The sequence below is a fragment of the Pithys albifrons genome, chromosome 13, assembly GCF_047495875.1.
Source record: "Pithys albifrons albifrons isolate INPA30051 chromosome 13, PitAlb_v1, whole genome shotgun sequence".
NCBI classification, from domain to species: Eukaryota; Metazoa; Chordata; class Aves; order Passeriformes; family Thamnophilidae; genus Pithys; species Pithys albifrons.
In genome coordinates this window covers 8,905,150-8,924,396 of record NC_092470.1, presented here as the reverse complement: position 1 = coordinate 8,924,396, position 19,247 = coordinate 8,905,150, and the positions used below count along the sequence as shown (strand labels likewise).

The following is a 19,247-nucleotide window of genomic DNA, read 5'->3' as shown; positions in this document are numbered from 1 at the left end:
TTGCGGCTGGTAAGAAGCCATTATGTTTTTACATTGTTTGCCTGTTCCCTGCTAATTGTTATTAAAAGAAATCTCATGTGGTTTTTTGCCACTTAGCGGTATTCAAACGGTATGATTTTATAAACCTAGCTACTGTTTTAAAGAAGCAGCATTTGGAAAAGGTTTAGTGGAGAATAAGAAATGGCCTTAGCTGCCTTAACTTCAGAATCTCCAATGCAAACTTACCACAATCTTCTGATATAAAATCTACATCACAGAATATGCTGAGTTGGAAGGGACACAAGAATCCAGCCCTTAGCCCTGCACAGAACCATCCCCAAGAGTCACTCCATGTGCCTGAGAGTGTCAACAAAATGCCTCTTGAGCTCTGTCAGGAGTGGTGCTGTGCCCACTGCCCTGGGGAGCCTGTTCAGTGCCCGACCACCCTCTGGGGGAAGAGGCTTTTTCTAATATTCGGCCTAAACTTCCTCTGATGCAGCTTCAGGTCATTGCTTTGGGTCCTGTCCCTGCTTCCCAGAGATCAGTGCCTGCCCCTCCTGAGGAAGTTGTGACTGCCATGAGGTCTCCCCTCAATCTCCTCTTCTCCGGTGGTCTCAGCGGCTCTTCACATGGTTCCCTTCGAGGCCCTTCACCATCTTTGTTACCCTCCTTTGGATACTCTCTCGTAGCTTAATAAACCATCTCACAGGTGCATTCTGCTCATTACAAAATACCAAGATTTGTATCTCATAAACAGTTTTTTTCTCTTTCCCCTTCTTAATGTGAACTCTTCTTTTTAGTGAAAACAATATACAGTAAAGCAAAACAATAATTGCATAGACAAAATATATCTCGCATGGAGAAGAATATCGTTTAAAACCCGTTGTGTGAGGCTGTATTCGATGAGGTTTTAGAAACTTCTCGGAGGGCTGTAGGTGTGGGATGTTCCCCGGGTGCGGCGGGGCCGCCAGGGGGCGCGCGGGGAGCGCGGCGGGAGCGACGAGAGGCGCAGCCCGGGGGACGCGGCGCACCGCCCCGGGGGACGCCCGTCCCTGCCCCACCCCCGGGATCCGATAACTGTCTGATTGTATGTCTTTGTAATTGATTGATTAGCTCTGAGAATTTGCGTAGTTACTGCCTATCTTAAACAAAAGGGAAGAAAATCATCCCTTAAGGAGACTGGGGAAGTGGCACATAGCAGAGGTAGCTTAACTCTATGACAGCTCTTCCAACTTTCCAACGTGATACAGAAATTACTTTGAAGCTGTTCCATCAGTTTGCAGTTTTCAGTATTTCGATGTAAGTATTGAACAACTGAAGTGGTCAAATAATATCTTAAATAATTATATGGTATTTCATGCGAAGTTTATTACATAAAAACAGTGATGAAAATCACTGAAGTATTTTCAGTGGCCAGATTTTTATTTCTAAGAATTCAAAGGATCATCTCTGAAATTCATAATCATGTGCTCCTGAAAAAAGACATGTAGAATAACTGTTCTTATGAAGAAGACTTACAGCTGCCCTTGGGGGTTTGGGGCTTTTGTTTGGGGAGGGTGGTGATAGTGTTTGGTTTGGGTAGGTTTTCACTTTTTTTCTACATTAAACCACAGGGATTGGCTAGAATTGTGTAACAAATTGCAACTCTATTCATAGTGTATATATATACACATGTGTGTAAATAGGTTTGTATCTCCTGTCCTTTCTATGTGTGGGAGTTGCACATTTAACACTATGTTTGGAATACAAAGTAAATCAATGTGAATTCTTAAAGCTTCATTTCTTTAAGGCCACTTCATCGACATGTCAGGGTAGTGGCAAGTGACCACAAAAACTCGTGGCCTATGCATGCCCACTGCTCCTTTGTGTTAGTGTGTCAAAGGCTGATGTGCAGCCTTCTCAAGATGCACAGCAGTTTCCGTCCAGTCACTGTTGTACAAGTATCTGGGCTTCCAGAACCGTGGGAATTTAAACTGCTCACATACTTTAGAAAGATCCTAACCTCATACCTATGTGCAGATAGTCTGAACAGAGATACGATATAACTTTTCCATGAAGATGAATTTCGGTGACTTGAGTTGTGTGTTAGTAATTAGTATGCATTTATACATGAAACTTGATTCTTGATTGGCCAATATCATTACAAGCAAAGTCAGCATTTTTCTGACTTGGGAAAGTTCTACTCAGAATTTTAGTTCCAGGAAAGATAAGTCATGATTGGTTCTGAAGGTTTTTGGATTGACATTTGGGGGTTTATTTCCTTCTGAAATACCAGTTGAATGATGCATCTGGTAGAGCAAAATGTCCTGCTTGTGCTGGGTTATCAAATAACAGGTTTCCAGCTGAAACATTCAACATATGGTAACACAATAGATTAGCATAAACAGGGTCAATACTTAACTTTCTTGAAGATAAAAACATAAACTTGTTATGAGTTAACATTATTTGCTAACACTTCTCTTTTTGTTCAATTACAAAACCTTATATTTTTGCAAAACAGTCCAAATATTTACTGGTTTTATTGTCTGTAGTCACAAGACAAGTTGTTTAATCTTGCAACAACTGATATTTATTTCTGTTATAAGCATGTATCCACCATGGGTGGCCGGCTTGATTAGGGTGCTGTTTCTTTCCGTTTTAACCCTTAGATGAGCAGTCCTGTTGATTTTGAGAGGGATTATTGTTACATCTCCTGTAGTTAGGACTGTATCACTGAGTATTGATATCATGGGAATATTTCCTATTGTGCAGTTACATAAAAGTTTTATTGTACATTTTGTTGGCGTGCAATGTGCCAGATTTGATCGATTTGTGTCAGTTAAGACAGAATATTAAATAACTGCTGCAGGCTAATAACTACAATAATATCTGAATAATAAAGCACTCATTCATCTGGTTCTTAACTTGAAATCTAATTAAGGTAGTATTTATAGGTTTCATTCCTTTCAGCAGTACATAATAAATGTAATGGTCCATAATTATTTTTGCAATTATATACAAAAAATCCAAAATATTATTACAACTGCATGTAAGAGAACTTTTTAATTTATATATTGTATGTACAGCATTGCATCCCAAGATGACATTGCTAACAATAATACAAGGATTGCAGAAAGTGAAAGCTACAACCAATAAGTTGTAACTAGAAAAAGTTAAACACTCCTAAGTGCTGCCTTTTCACCCAAGGTATCCTTAATATATGTTTGAAGTAACTGAATTATAAGCTTCTTTGTTAAAAATGTCAGGTGTTACCAGTGTGTCCAAAGTTTGGGTTTGGTTTTGGTTTTTTATACAGGAAACATACATAATTTAATATTTGGTATGGCATTTCAGTCACACTATCTTCCAAGATTCAGGAGGATAATAACATATCTGAGTTTTTATGCCTGCACATGTGTTTTTTGAAAGATTTACATTTGGACTATGTCTACACTTTGTAGAGTGGTTTTATATAGGATCATTCTGCATGTATTTCTGTTCTTCATGTGTCACTTTTAAATATATCTTTAATACATCTAAAACTGGATGTGGCCTTACACACTCTGCTAAACCTCTTAACATTTTAAAAAAACACCCATTGTATTCTGTACAGGATAATTTGCTCACTGCATGCACAATAATAATCCATTCTGCTATTTGAATGACAGTAAACAAATGACTGAGACCCATTGTCTAGGTATTAATTAAAAGCATACAAAACACTTTTCAAGGAAACTGAGTGATATGTTTCCTCTTATCTGGAGCACCAGTAAATCATCCTGAAAGGATAGGAGTTAAGAAGCTGTAGCAGATTCATTACCAAAAAATGATCAGCCATTGAAAGCACTGCTGAAAGAAATAGCAGCTAGTCAGTTGTTTCTCTGGGTCATGTCAGACTGGTAAATAAAAGGTTAGGCTGAAACATGGCCCTGCCAAGCAAGAGATGCCATCTCCCACTGTTATCCTTGTGGCCACTGGTGCACCTGCCAGCCCTCACGGCGCCCTGTATGTGCTGGCTCTGTGGGCAAGGTCTCAGCCAGCCCATCCGCCTCGAGCCGGGAGCACAGGGGCTGCCTTCGCGCAGGAGGGCTGTGCCTATTGCAGCGAGTGCTGCATTCGGAAGCAGTGGCAGGAGGAAACAGCAGTGGGTGAAGTTCCCAGCACATAAAGCACCAGGATGATTACTCTTCTCTCGTGTCGATGTTGTTTTTGAACAGGAGCAGGACACTGACTCCTGCTCTGCTATTGCAGAGGAGAAATAAAACTGAGCTGCGGAATGTAGTAGATATCACCATGATTACTCTTAGCTGTTAGCACAAGTTGTAGGAGGGAGCAAAAAATGGGAGAGGGAGGAAAAACCGCCCCAGTTAAAGCTGCCTAGGGAATACGGTGGAATTTTGAGCAGAGAGCGTTGCGGACGAGCAGCATGCCTGACTGCACTGGAGTTGAATCGCTGAGAAGCAGCCTCATGTTGTACCGGCTTTAAGGCTGAAGGAAGAACGGCAAAATAGTAATGGACTTGGGTACTGTGTTTCTGCATAAATGGAAAATAATATAAAGATGGTGGTATGTAATTTGTATTTTATTTTTAAGAAGACTTTAATCCAGGTATGTATGCTCTTTGTGGTTTTGTGTCTAGTCTGCATACAATCTTCTCTTTCCTTTGTTTCCTTTCTGTATTTTCATTCTGAATGTACCTCCCACTGTTCCTGCTAATGCAATGCATTGATTTGTAACTGATTTGCTTTCTAATGCTCTGATGAAACTGTCTGGGCTTCTGGAATTAACACTTCATGAAGGAGTGAGGGGGTTATTTTGTAAGGTACCAACTTCACAATATAAGTTGAGTAAGAAAGCATGGTGTTAGATTTCTCAATGAGTTGGAAGATTTTAATTGATAAAAAAAGATAAATAAATTAGTTATATGAATATATAGTGAAAATATAGTATGGTTTGCTTAAATATGTCAGTACTTTCCCCCCAATTTGTGACAGGATTAGTAATAAATTGAGCTTTACTGATGTTCATGTATTTCTGGGTCTTGATTAATCTTCAAGATGAACACCCTGCAGCTTTCTTTTGAAGAAGCAGCTTGCTTAGACTACATGCCTGATTCTGTTCCACAGCAAAATCTGTGTCTTTGAATACCCTCTCTCATGTAACTCCCCCAAGCCACAACATAAAAAACCACCACAGATATTTAATACTTTTTTGTCCGTCCTGTTAGGTTCAAGAAGATAACGTTAATGTTTTGCCTTCTGCAATTTCAGAGGCCAAGTAATAGTAGCTGAAACTAATTTCTTACTATGAGATTGAGGGTTCATTTTGCTTTAAGAGAAAGCATTATGCAGATATAAAAATCTGACTGTATTCCTTAACCCCCAACTTTCTTTAGTCACCTTGCTCCTTCTGCATTTTTTATCTTAAGATTATTTTCTTTCAGCTGCCTACTGATTATAGGTAGTAAGTGAAATAGAACATAAAGCTATGTGCCCTTAAACTAAGGACACTAATAGTTGTCTTGTAATGTCTAGTAAAAATGTATTAAACTCACTCAAAATAATGCTTATTTTATTGTTCATTAGTCCTGAAATATCTTAAAACATTACATTTCTTATTTGAATCAGCCCAATTTTAAGAGATATTTTTTTAATAATATGTTGATCCAAAAAGAGTTAATATCAGTTCCAGCATCTTAACACTGGTGTTAACCCTTGGCTAACAGGAACATTTGTTGGAGGAACATTAATTGCTTTCCAAAGTAGAAATAAAGTCTGTCCCTAAAGTTGCAGTTATTTTTCACAGAGGAGGTGATACAATGCTTGTTTCCTGATTGAAGCTGTTGATGATTATATAAAGTAGTTGCCTTTATTTAGTGTAGTACAGAACTATGATTTGGCAATTGAAAATGGAAGGTTACTTGAAACATTTGAATGTTCTAAAAATCAGTGCTAATTCTTACCATCTAAACCAACATACTGAGAAAAGCAATAAGTAAAAAAGCTGTTAAGTCTAAAAGCACTAAGAGTCAAATGTAGAATTTAAGGTTAAAACATATTTTGTTCATCATTAATTACTTTGGTAAAGGGTATAATGATAGAAATGATGGTTAGCAATCGTCTCAAAGACCTTTCCTATAGAAAAAAAGCCATGATACAACATAAATAAGGTTTCTTTCAGTGGAATACACACAACTTGCAGAGTTGTATAAAGGTCTTCTGTCACTATACTATTTGCTTGATCCTGTAGTGATGTCAGTACAGCATTATCATAATGACTATATATCTCTGTGAAAACACTTAGGAAATTTCAGGTAAAGTGCAGTACTGGGATTCCAGGAGGAGGAGATTGATAGCTCAGAATATCTTGCAATTCATTAAAGCATCAACGAGGAATGAAAATTCCAAGTTTTCTTTTAACTGTAGTGTTGTGCAAGTCTAGAAACAATGAAGTAGCATAAAAGCTTTTGCCTTGTGAGACCATTACAGCTCTGAAGCTCTACAGCATAAAAATTCTTTGGCACCTAAGAATGTTCTTATCCAGGTTTTGTTTTTCTCATTTGTGTCCTTCACTTGAGGTCTAAAGCAGAGATTCTTAATTTCAGGTGTAAATCTAAGTATCACTCTGCAGTGGTCACTATATTGTTGCAAAGAAAGCTGAATAGACTCAGTAAATATATTCTCTGCATAGGTGTAAATTAAGTCACTTGGCTTCTTGGGTATAATGTCTAAAAACCTCTATTAAAACAGACAAAATTAAGGATAGAACTGAGATTTGATCAATTGTATGTTGGTGCTTTCTATTTTTTACAAGGCATTAAGTAGGTTCTGATTATTCAGTGCTCTCTATATATTCTGTTCTATATAACTCTCCTGTTTATTTGTGGTAATCTGACTTAATAGAATGCAGGTAATACGTCTGGTACCAACTTAGTATTAGAATAACCCCCATATTGTCAGCAAATAACTTTTCCCTCCCCACATTTTCCATTCCTTTTGTAGTCTACATTTCAATAGGAATGAACTATTAGGTGGAATTATCTCTCACTCTTAGTAGTTTTTAAACTGAGAGTATTGCCTAAAATAAGTTTATGTAGAATAGTATCCATCATATATACAGCTGTAAAAGGGCACAAAGGTCGTTGCCACCTTTTTTATACATTACAATGTCTTTTACCACCCTTTTTAAATTGAAAAAGTTGAGGAAACAACTAGAAACATTATAGAGGGAAAGGTTAGTCCATTGAATCAAACAATGTTGAAGCTGTCTTCCAAATCATCTTCAATCTCTTGTTCTTGTGTGCATTATACATCCAATCAGCCTATGCTAAGCTATCTACTGCCCTCCAAATGGAGAGTATTTTACCTTTAGAATCCCTTCAATAGCTTTTTACGTCTAAGTATTGATCCACTATATTTGGCACATCTCTTCCTTTGTTTTTAGGTCTAGTCAAGGCCATTGTCCTTTAAGAACCATTGCTTCAAATATGATTTTCATATTCGTAATGTAAACACCACACTACAGATTTGTTTCTAAAGAAACAGAGTCCTACAACAATTTTGTTAGTAGTTCATAAATAATTGAATGGCAACTTTAGTCTCAGTTGCTGTAACAGAACTTCCTAGAAAAATGTTACTATTCCAAATGCACACAAAGGTGTGGAGAATAGTGTAACTAAAAAGAGTAATTATGCAAATTATTGCAAAATAGTGGGGATTCTTTTCAACTCATGTCTGTTTTCAACAGTAATTGAAAAAGAAAAAAAAAACAACAAAAATCAAACCAACCAACCAACATCTTTTACCACAAAAAATGTCCTCTCTTTTCCCATAGTGGTCATAGCAGTAGGGGAGCAATAACGACCTTTCTCTCCAGAACAATTACTTATCCCAGCTATCTAGGAATTCACATTTCCTTCAAAATTGTCCTGAAGACCATGTGCTTCTATATATTATAAAGTAGTTTAATTGCAACTTTTAAACTACTGAGTTAATTCAGTAATGCACCAAGTTCTACATATGGTTTCTGTTTTGGACACTGTTCTAAATCACAAGGGGTGAAAGTCAATTTTTAAGTCTGTGCTGCTTGAATCTGTTATCTTTAAACTTAATTAAGTTGTATGCTGAAATGTATGTAACAGCTCAGAATGGCCAGTCTTGCAGTATAACTGTTAAAAATATACGTTGAGTTCTATATAGTACCTGATGAATGTATTTGCAAGTTCTTCAGAACAGCAGTAGGTCTTGTGGGCTAAAAGATAAGCAGCTTGTGGGCTCTTTAGACTGGGGGCTGAAAAAGCAGTTTGGTGGTTACTTGTATTTATAACATTCCCCATAAATAGAGAAGGCAACATGATTGATGGTGGTTAGATACATTAATGGCAGGATCCATAAAAAAATATCAGCAGATAAATAAGCAGATACAGTGAACTCTCCAAATCATTTTGATGAGCCATAGGAGTAGCTTTCTAGCCAAAAAGAGAGTGCTGACAGCACCCTATGCTCTCATGTCATTGTTGGAGGGGCTCGTCAGGTGGGACAAAAGTCTGCTAGTGAAAACTTGAGGAATCCCTGGAACAAAGAGTAATTAGCCAAAAGAGAAAGCAGGACTGCTCCCTTGTCACTGCCCCTGCCCTTGCCAGGACCTGCAGGCAGACCAGCCATGCAGCATGTGCAGAATTAGTGTCACTTTACCTGGAGAGACTCACCAGTAATGCAAAGTAGAAGTGTCAGTATTTAAGAATACAGGGAGAATTTAGGAAGAGTATAAAGGAGCAGATAATTGTTCTAAATGAAGTTCTTCTGAATTAGGTCATCTGAGATGATTGTCAGTAAAATGCTCTGTTACAGTAAATTAATGAGGCACTCTGGAGTATACACCTTGTTTAAAGGAAGGCAGCAAAGGTTTCACACAAGAGACATGTGCTGAGGGCAAGTACAGTTATGTCAAGAGAACCTTATTCCCAGGTGACCTTAAGACTAGTAGAAGACCATACCTAATACATCTGTGTATTTGAATTCTGTTATTGAGTCCTTGTGTTCCTGAAAGTAAGAGCACCTCTCTTAGCCTCGGTTTCTGTAGCTGTAAAGTAGGTTGTTTGCAGTGTTTGTTGTGTGTGATTAATTAATTTCTGTGAAGCATTTTGCGTATCACAGAAAGATTTTGCTGTCTGTAGAGAGTAGTGACTATTTTGGCAGTAATGCAGAGTGGTATTGCTGCAGAAAAAGGACATTTTGGTTTTGTTTTCTCCTTTACTGTCTTGCTGTTGTGAACACGAACTTTGGAATGGCATTTAGGAGACTGCACTTCAGTCTCATCTTCTTCCCTGTCCTTTTCCCATACACACAGGCCCCTTGTAGTTGGTTAAGGCTAAGCAAGGCTTTGGTTCTACCTGGTACTTGCTTTTCTTTAAGGGGACAGTCTGCATCACAAAGCTACTTCTGAATGGAGAGAGCTGCTCTTCTACACCTTCATTTACTGGGGTCTGAACAGAAGCTCAGCAGTGACCTAGCTATTCCATTTATACACTGAAATTTTATTTTTGTGATATTATTTTCTTTCTTTATAAAAACAAAGGGCTGAATTTTTTAAAATAACTTTTTTTAAATGGGAGTCTATGAAGGTTTGGTGTTCAGACATGTAACTAAAATACACTGCTTGCGTTATTTAAAAAGCTATCATTTTTAACCCAGCCTACTCCACCCGCCTTCTACTTGACAAATTCATGTTAAACTTGGAATAAGATCTTTTGTAAGTGGTGCTTCCAACTGACATGTTTATTTTGACAATGCTTTGTTATCAACACTATCCAAATTACCTTTTCACCATCATGTTAACTAGAAAAAGGCTATTTTCAAACTTGCTGTGGGTAAAAAGTTGATCAAAGTGTCACTGTGTCCTTTCTTTGTAGAAGGAACACCATTAACAATTTATTTTAGTTCTGATCTCACAATCTGTAACACTTTCCAGTTTCCTGCTCTATAACCATCTTGCATAAAGTCCTTACATTGCTCCTGTAACATTTCAACCTTATTCCTTGTACTTAGAATGGGTTAATCCAACGGTGTTCAAGTTTATTACATAAATTGTTCTAATTCAATAAACAAGCCAAGTCAAGATTTGTAAAATAAGGTCATGATGTTTTGTTGGAACATCATGAATAAAATCAGAGAATCTCTGAATGATAGCTTGCAGATCATTCAAATAATTGACTTAGTCTTACATGCTTCTTAAAAGACTGGAGTTTTAACCTTCACTGATTTTAAATGTTAAGAAGAACCTATGTAGATCTTTAGAGAAAGGAATGGATGAGTCCTGTAATGACTCAAACTTGATTCCATGTGTAGATGTACAGTTTTAGAAAATGGGGTTTTGACAGAGCAATGGAAGGCTGTAAACTGATTAACAGATCATATGACTAATATAGCTGAGATGGAATAGGACTCGCATGAGAGAACATAAATCTGCTCCATTTAGCAGATCTCCCAGTGTTTGTAACAGTACAGCTTTTAATTTACTATGGCATTGTCAGAAACTGGGTTTCTGGCAAACTGAGTGCTGAATGTACTTGTAATAGTTTCAATTAGCTCTGATAAAAAGCATAGATTAGACAGTGGCTAATATATATATATATATGACTGGCTGTGAAATCAAGATTCTTCTACAGAGAAGTATTAAACCTTATTTAAAATGAATTGAAATGTCACAGATTCTAGTGATAACTTCATTATTTCTTGATGTTTTTAGTCTGAGACAGGCAACAAGCCTCCTAAGCTTGTTTATACATTCTTGGTTTGAAGTAATTTGAAGAATGTCCAAGTCATCCAGTGAAGTTTATATAAGAGGGCATTTAAAAATCTGTGGCTGTGTGGGCAGAGGAGGCAGGCAGTCACACTTAAATCCTGTTCAATAAATGGTTACAAACATTCAGTGTAAGAGCTGAATGGTTAACAAGTGTTTCTGCATCTGGAAACACGCCTTTGACATTGAAAAGTGTCCCAGGATGGTTCCTTTCTCTCCTAATAATATGTGGAAAACAGGCAGCCCTGGCTTTAGGGAAAGCTTTGCAGTATTCTGAGACATGCCATTTGCATTCCTTGAAAATTGCACGCTGTCTCATTGAGCATTCTTCTGATTCCAAACATTGCTTGCTCTTAATTCACTCTTAATACTCCTTCAGTTATAAGCCTACAAGAAAAAGAAAGTAGCAAGAGCTATGCTGATGATACATTAAAAATGTGACTCATGTCCCACAAGTATTTCACGTTTTTATAAAATAATAGGTAGCAACTTTGGGAAGGATGAAGGATGCTCTCTGCTCCTTTTCTGCTTCTCTTGGTCTGCATTGCAATTTTGCCATGATTGGAAAAGAAGTCAGTCTGTTTACACCCTCCAGGAGCCAACCAGACTTTCAGGAGCTTTGCCTGTGCTCTGGCCAGCACCATGCATTTTGCTGCGGCAGTGGGTAGTGTCTATTATTGGCCATTACATGAGGATAATAGTAGGGTCAGTGAAGGCAACCTATGTCATGCAAAGACCAGATCGTGAGGTGTGTGAGTGGATCATAATGTTTCATATGTGCTGTGCTGTTTGCAGACAAGAAGGGCAGTTCATATTCTTTACTCCTCTGAAGACACAACAGAGCAATTTTTAACTCTTCATATACCCTGTATCTAAATAAACTTTCTTTTCTGCCAAAGAATTTTTAGCTGTTTTAGAAACCAAAATGGTCATTTTAAGAATTTCTTTGTTTTATTTTTCTTAGCTGTTTGTCTTGGTTTTATTCCACAGCCATGAAACTGGGAAGTGAATAATATGCTGTACAAAAAAGTAGACTTACATGTTTAAAAATGTATTGACTATGTTTCTATAGAATACATGCTTTTGTTTTATGGAATAGAAGCTTCCAGATACTTCATGAAATTTTTTCTTAGTTTTCTTCTAGATCAAATAGTTTTTCTCTTGTAATGGCACGTGTTTCTGTCCTGCGACTTGTAAATCTATTTGTTTCTCCCTCAGTTTGTGTAGATTTAGGATGTTTTTTGTGTTATCAGAACAGTGGAAGATGTAGTAACCTGAATGAGAATGTCCAGCTGTTGTCATTATGATTTTCTGTTATTTTTTATGTTGGGTGCTTTTTTGGTGGTTTTTGTTTTGGGGTTTGTTTGTTTGCTTGGTTGGGTATTTTGTTCTTAAAAGAAAGACACTAAGATATATGCCCACTTTTGAGTTCTGGCTTACCAGACCTTGTTAAAGTTTGTTATTAAAAGAAAGCATCTCTTTTACAAACCATAGTCATGTCTGTAGTCCAACCTTAACATAGAACATTACTTCATGGATATAATACTCATTTGTTGTACCTGAATACCACCTTTGTCAAAAAGGTAAAGCAGGAGAGAACTTCCTACTTCTGTTTTGCTAGATAGTAATAACAACTTGTTTCTCTGTCAGGTTTTTTTTTATCATTGCCATCTATCATATGGATATAAATTGAAATGTCATTACTCTGAAAGAAAACAGAGAGCATTAATATAAATATCTTCTTTTATGTTAGAAGTATTTGCCTAAACTGTTTTCAGTTTCAATTACTCATGAAAAAATCTATTCAGATAATGATGGGGAATCATCTGTGTTTCCATTGTCACCCAGTTAAAACAGCAGCATGTTATTGAATGAGACGTTTGCTTGGCAGCCATTGTAATGTCATTCCCTCCTTTTTAGACACTGGAAGGAGCCCTGTGCCACAGAGGGAGAGTTTGCAAGACATACAAAACCCCTTCAGGAGCTTGTTTCCAAGAAGCAGATGTGTGATTTTTTTTTAAATATACTTTTCTGTCAAATTATTCTAGTGCATCGATAATTTATATGGCTGTGGTCCCCGTTGATGAAATATTTTCTGATGATCCTGTTGGAGATACAAATACTTATCTGGACCAAAAATGGCGTTTTGTGGAAACAACTTAAAATAAATTACACTCCATGGTTTCTGCCCTCTTAAAGAGCCTGATCTCATCTTACATATATAAGATTTGCAAAGGAATGTTTACAAAGAAATCGGGAAATAGTACAAAAAGGAAAGAGAGTTGCCAGAGCAAAAAGGAACAAGACTTTACTCAGATTGGACAAACAAAGAATCCAAAATTTTCAAACACTTTAAAAAGCACCGTTAAAAAGATTGCCAAGTGTCCATCTGCTCGCAACTTATCAACTGAAGAAGAGGAAAGCAATAGAGAATTTTCACTTTCTCCAACATTCAGTTACAGAGTTGCTATTGCCAATGGACTGCAAAGGCACATTTTTGTAGCAAACACTAATAATGAAGATATAGTTCAAGACCTGTCTTCAAATGATAGCTCATGTTCTGAGTCTTTAAGTGAAATAAAGAGTAATAGCAAGAAAAGCGAATACTTATCACACACAATGCCTGTGAGACGCAACCGGAAAAGCTTAAGCAGCCTCGCGCCATCTGACGGGAGCTCAGATGGAGAGCGCACTTTACACACCCTCAAACTGGGAGCTTTGCGAAAACTGAGGAAATGGAAAAAGAGCCAAGAATGTGTCTCATCAGACTCAGAACTAAGTACATGGAAGAAAACATGGGGATTAAGAAGTAAATCTCTGGACAGAACTGGCCGTCACCAGAAATCAAATACTCTTGAACCTGGCTTTAGTTCGACAGGTTGTATTAGCCAAACCCATGATGTTATGGAAATGATCTTTAAAGAGCTTCAGGGAATAAGTCAAATTGAAACAGAACTCTCTGAATTAAGAGGACATGTTAATGCTCTGAAACAATCAATTGATGAAATTTCTAGTAGTGTAGAAGTTGTACAAAATGAAATTGAGCAATTGCGAACTGGATTTGTACAGTCCAGAAGAGAAACTCGGGACATACATGACTACATTAAGCAGATAGGCCATCCAGGAAACAAAGCAAGCCTGAGGTTTCTAAATGTGCCTGAAGAAAGGCTTGAGAAAACTGAAAGCATAGTTTACAGAATATTAATAGATAAAATGGGCTTCTCAGAGGCACAAAGCACTATTAAAATTGAGTTTGCTCAGAGACTGGGGCAACAAAGAGACTGTCCGAATGCAAAGCCAAGACCCATTCTTGTTTACTTTGAGTCATCGCAACAGAGAGATCAGATTTTAAAAAAGTCTTACAAACTTAAAGGAACTGGCATTGGAATTTCTACAGATATATTTTCCCATGACATAAAAGACAAAAAAGAAAGAGGACTGCCTTCTTCTCAGACATATGAAAGTATGGACATGAAACTTATAACTGTGGAGACAAAATCTAAAATGCATGACTGGGAGTCACCTGACAGTGATAAAGACTTGGAATCAGATATAAATAAGAACAGTTATGCAAAGATATCGAAATCAGCACTTCAAATAAAGACAAGCACTACAAAGGGGATTGTGGAGTCTCCAAACACTAAAGACCTTAATAGAACTGCTGACAATGGCACCTTTTCAAACAGAAGTTATGGCAATCAGTCACCAGAATCTGACAATCTGGAAAAACAATCAAAGCACTATTATTCAGACATGACTCCTTTATGGCATTTACAGAATGACTTTGCAACACCAAAGCTTAGCCGTTCAGAGTCTGATTTCTCAAAATTGTGTCAGTCTTACTCCGAGGATTTTTCAGAAAACCAGTATTTTACCCGAACAAATGGCAGTTCACTGTTGTCTTCCTCTGATCGAGAACTTTGGCAACGAAGGCAAGATGATTCTACAAACTGGTATGGCAGTTCCCAGGAACAGACTTTTGTCCAAGACATGCAACAGTATCCAGAGCAAAATGCAGTAGAGAACATAGAAACTGTTGATAGTGGAGTAAGCAATGGAATGATCTGTGCATCTGGAGACAAAAACCGCTATAGTGATACTCAGCTTGCTTTACATGATGATCTTTCCCCATGGAAAGACTGGAATCAGCTGGAACAAGGGGCAGATTTGGGTTTAGACACATCCACGCAGGAAGTTTTTGTATATGATATGAGCAGCCCTTCAGATCAACAGACAGATTTTGGAAAGTGCCAAGGTTCTGACCTCCAGTATGATACTGAAAGCTATGATTTCACCCTAGATGGTACTTCTCCATCATGTCCAGGCCTTGATAGTGAAACACAAAGTCAGTGGACTGGTCAATATGATGATTATCAGGATACAAATTCTATCTCCTCATATCAGAATCAAAACAGGTTGCCTATGATGTACCGAAGTCAGAGTGAACTACCAAGTGATGATTCAGAAGAAAGAGCCCCTAAGTCATGGCATAGCCGATTAAGCATAGATCTTTCTGATAAGACTTTCAGCTTTCCGAAATTTGGATCTACACTTCAACGTGCTAAGTCAGCTTTAGAAGTAGTCTGGAATAAAAGTACACAAAGTTTAAGTGGATATGAAGATAGTGGATCATCTTTTATGGGAAGGTTTAGAACTTTATCTCAGTCAACTGCAAATGAATCAAGTACAACACTTGATTCTGATGTTTATGCTGAGCCTTATTGCTACAAAGCAGAATATGAGGAAGACTTAGTTGAACCATCTGGTGAGAATGAAACAGACTATGTAGAGGTAATGGAACAAGTCCTTGCTAAACTAGAAAATAGAACTAATAGTAGTGAAACAAGTGAGCAAGTCCAAGAGTATGAACTGGAGCAGTCTTTGTATGAAACTCCATATGCAATGCTACCAGAGGAGCAGTATGACACACAATTTGACAGTGTGATCAGTGAAGAGATACTGGAAGTTGAAAGTGATGTAGTTCCTGAGGTAGAAATTAGAGAAGATGAAAATCAGAATGTCCCAGAGACACTTACTGAAATTCCAAAGAAAAAAAGAATACGACCATCATTCAAAGAAGCTGCTTTAAAAGCATACAAGAAACAAATGAATGATTTGGAAGAGAAGATCCTTGCTGGAGGTAATAGTATTTTGATACTGTCTTTTAGGGAAAACACTGTTCTCCCTGAAGTTGGATGTTAATTTTCATACAGTAGCTATTCCTGCTTCCATTGAATTTAGTGGTGAAAATTCTGCTTATGTCTGGTTTTGTTTATTGTGTGAAATAGCTCCATAAAAGTCAAAAGGGTAAAATTTCACAAGTTTGTTTTGAAGAAGTTTTCTGAATATGCTTAGTCAAATGTGTTTGTAAGCAATTTTATTGCTTTGAATTTCAGTAATTTGAAAATTAAATTTCACAAGTTTTAAATCTTAAGGAACTAAGTGGTACACTGTTCTTACGCTGTTCCTGGTTTTGTTATAGCTTTATAAATGTATTACAGGAATAACACAGGGTGTTAAGAGGTGACACTGCTTTCTGTAGTAGTTTGCAAGGCAAGGTTGGTTCTTTATTCATCCTGATGAGCAGTTGTCTCCGTCCTCTGTGCAACCCAGAACTTGTCTAAACTGATTTCATGTGTGGCCTTATTTGTACTCCCAGAAAGCTTCTCAGACAAGTGGTCAGTCCCCAAAACAGGGAGAGAGAAGGGTGTGGAGGAAAGACAAAAGAGTGTAAATTGTAACATCTGTGTATGGAAAGGCACTGGTACAGAACTTCACTCACAGAGGGTGTTGACATAGATTTATTCATGATTTTTATTTTTCAGACTTCAAAGCAGACAGTCATATATATAACTTTAATACCTCTAATAATACACAAATATGGTGATTTTCAACATTAACGTCCACTGTAATGCTAATGTTGCAATATTACATGTGCATTTAATGGGGAGCACAGTAATTACTGTAGCTAGCCAGATGGTAATTGTCACCTTGACTGAATCTTTGCTTTCTTTATGTGCCTTGGCAAAATAATCTTCTGATACATTCACTTTAAAGATGAAAAATTGTGCCTTTAGCCAAAGATTGCATTTAGTAGTAATGACCATCCAAAGCTTAAGCTACTCGAGAGTTTCTTTTGTAAATGAACAACTACAGTTACAATAAATAGATAGTCAACTTGAAAGTATGTTACACAAGCATTTAAATATTGCTGGAGCTTACTTTCAAGTCTACTTTTATATTCAGATAATGACACTAGATTGTGAAATTGTGTTTTGCAGGTATTTTCCTGCAGTAGTGTGTTGGACACTAGATGGTGTATACATGAAGAAACAGCTATCAATAATTAGTGTTTTCATTACTTTTTCCTGATTTTATGGGGCCTGGGAGAGGGAGCCACAGTCATTTTATCTAGTCTTTGCTGTACAATAAGAATACAAAGGTCTGAGGACCAAATTGAAGAACACACACAAGGAAGATCCAAAAATACTGAAACTCAAATTGGTTCTGCTATTTAAAGTCTGTGCATCTGTGTACATTATTAAATAACAGATTGTTAGAAAAGGAAAACCAACTTTGATGTTGCAACTCATGCAATTGTTTCTACAAATTAAATGTGTTTGTTCTTCTTTTAACCCAGCAGGTGAAACTCTTTTAGTCTCTTAATCTATTGACCTTTTTTTCATCTGAATTGCTGGAGCATTTCTTATCTTTACAGAGAATCCATCTGACACCAAGGCCAGGTTATGAAAATGTGTTATTTGGTGTAGTCTGTGGGGCAAAGGGTGTCTGCATGGTTATAACATGTCATATTAGGACCTCCATTTTTGTTTCCACAAATATAATATAAATTATTATAAGGGAGAAGAGAAATAAAGGAGAAAAAATATAAGAGGTTAAGGGGAATTTACAGATTAACTGCTACGACACACTTCTCAGCTTATTCTGAAAACAGTGTGCATTGACTCTTGAGTAGCAGTTTTGTTTTCTCTTCACACTCTGTTTTTCATGCCAACCAGGAGGACATGTTTCAGTCAGGGATTGTGACTCAGCAGTCACTGACTGGTTTGTTACAAATGCATCCTCAGGTCCTGGAGGGTATCTAGCAACACTTACTAACAAAACAGTATTTCATGCTTTTGTATCTAGTGAACGAATATGATATTTTTACCTTTATGTCTGCAGAATACTTAACAATTGTTCAGAATTTAAAACTTACGGAAAATATTTTCTAGCTGGAGTAGTCTACTAAAAGACTGTATCACTTGCAAAACAACTTCTGCTGAGTGGCATGCAGTGTTACTGGAGGCAAATCTTGGTTTGTTTTACTTTCAGCTTACTTTCACTGAGCTGGATTACTGATATTATAGACAGACTATTCCCAGAGAACGGAACCCAGGTGGACTCTCCATCCCTGGAGATAGTCCAAAGCCATCTCAACACGGGCATTCTGCCCTGTGTGGCCCCACTGGAGCAGCATTCTTAGCCAAGGCCTCCAGAGGCCCTTCCAGCCTTGGCTGTTCTGTCATAAGGAAATGCAGTTTTGAATACTTGGTGTGCAGTCTTGGAAGAAGGACCTCTTCTTAATGGCAGTTTGTCTGCTAATACAAAATATATTCATCTTCTGTTGATTACTTGAATTTCACTTCAGTATAGGAAAGAACATTTTGTAAATCAGTTCTTAGAGGAGTTATACAAAACTCACAAAATGCACAGTTTGTATCTTCTCAGTTTTCAACCCTGCCCTCTCTTGTTTATGTGTGGATTCATGCATGTCCATGTACGTAGCTTATAATTTAAGCAAATAGTAGTTTGAGGTATTCTATCTTTATTTTAATACTTACAGGAGCAATAATAATGAAAGAAAAGTGACTAATAGCTATTCTAGGGTTTACATGACTTTTATGAATGGATTTTGCCTTTTTTTTATTCTCTTACTCCATAATTGATTCACAGTCAGCTTCTGATTTCTTACTTTTAGATGGAAAAGTACAAGTAAGAGAACAAGTTCTTTGAATTCATCTGCATTATGCAACAAAAATATTATCAATTGTTTCATCCCTCCACATAGGCAGGAGCAGGTAGACAATGACCTGGCCAAGCAAAGATAGAACCTTAATGTTAATTCTCCAGTTTGATACAAAGGAGAGGTTTGGAGTGATATGATTTTCATTCTGGTAATGCATAAGGTAAGGTCACTGAAGCTTTGGTAAATAAATAATTTATTAGGGCACATGAACCCCATCAGATAGTTCTATTCTCTGCTCTAGCTGGAGATGAAAAATACGCTGTGGGCTGATTGCTTATGTATTATTTATTCCAACATGGGTTTGGAAACATATTGGAATGACTTACATCTGTGTTGTATGAATGAGAGGAGACATGAGTGGTACATGAGTAATCCTCAGATTTAAAGTTCTGTCAGGATATAGAGACTCTGTGATGATGCATGTATATTAATGGAAGGACTGATGGCTTGAAAAATATCA

General features: G+C 37.2%; 1 protein-coding gene across 1 annotated transcript in view; it reads left to right on the top strand.

Annotated features, from left to right (window-relative positions):
• The first annotated feature begins 12,868 nt into the window (after window positions 1-12,868).
• UNC13C (unc-13 homolog C) overlaps window positions 12,869-19,247 on the top strand; it is a 121,763-nt gene continuing 115,384 nt past the window's right edge. Inside the window, exon 1 of the mRNA XM_071568541.1 lies at window positions 12,869-15,898. Coding sequence (XP_071424642.1) covers window positions 12,937-15,898 — 2,962 coding nt within the window. The 5' untranslated portion in view covers window positions 12,869-12,936. The remainder of the gene's footprint in view (window positions 15,899-19,247) is intronic.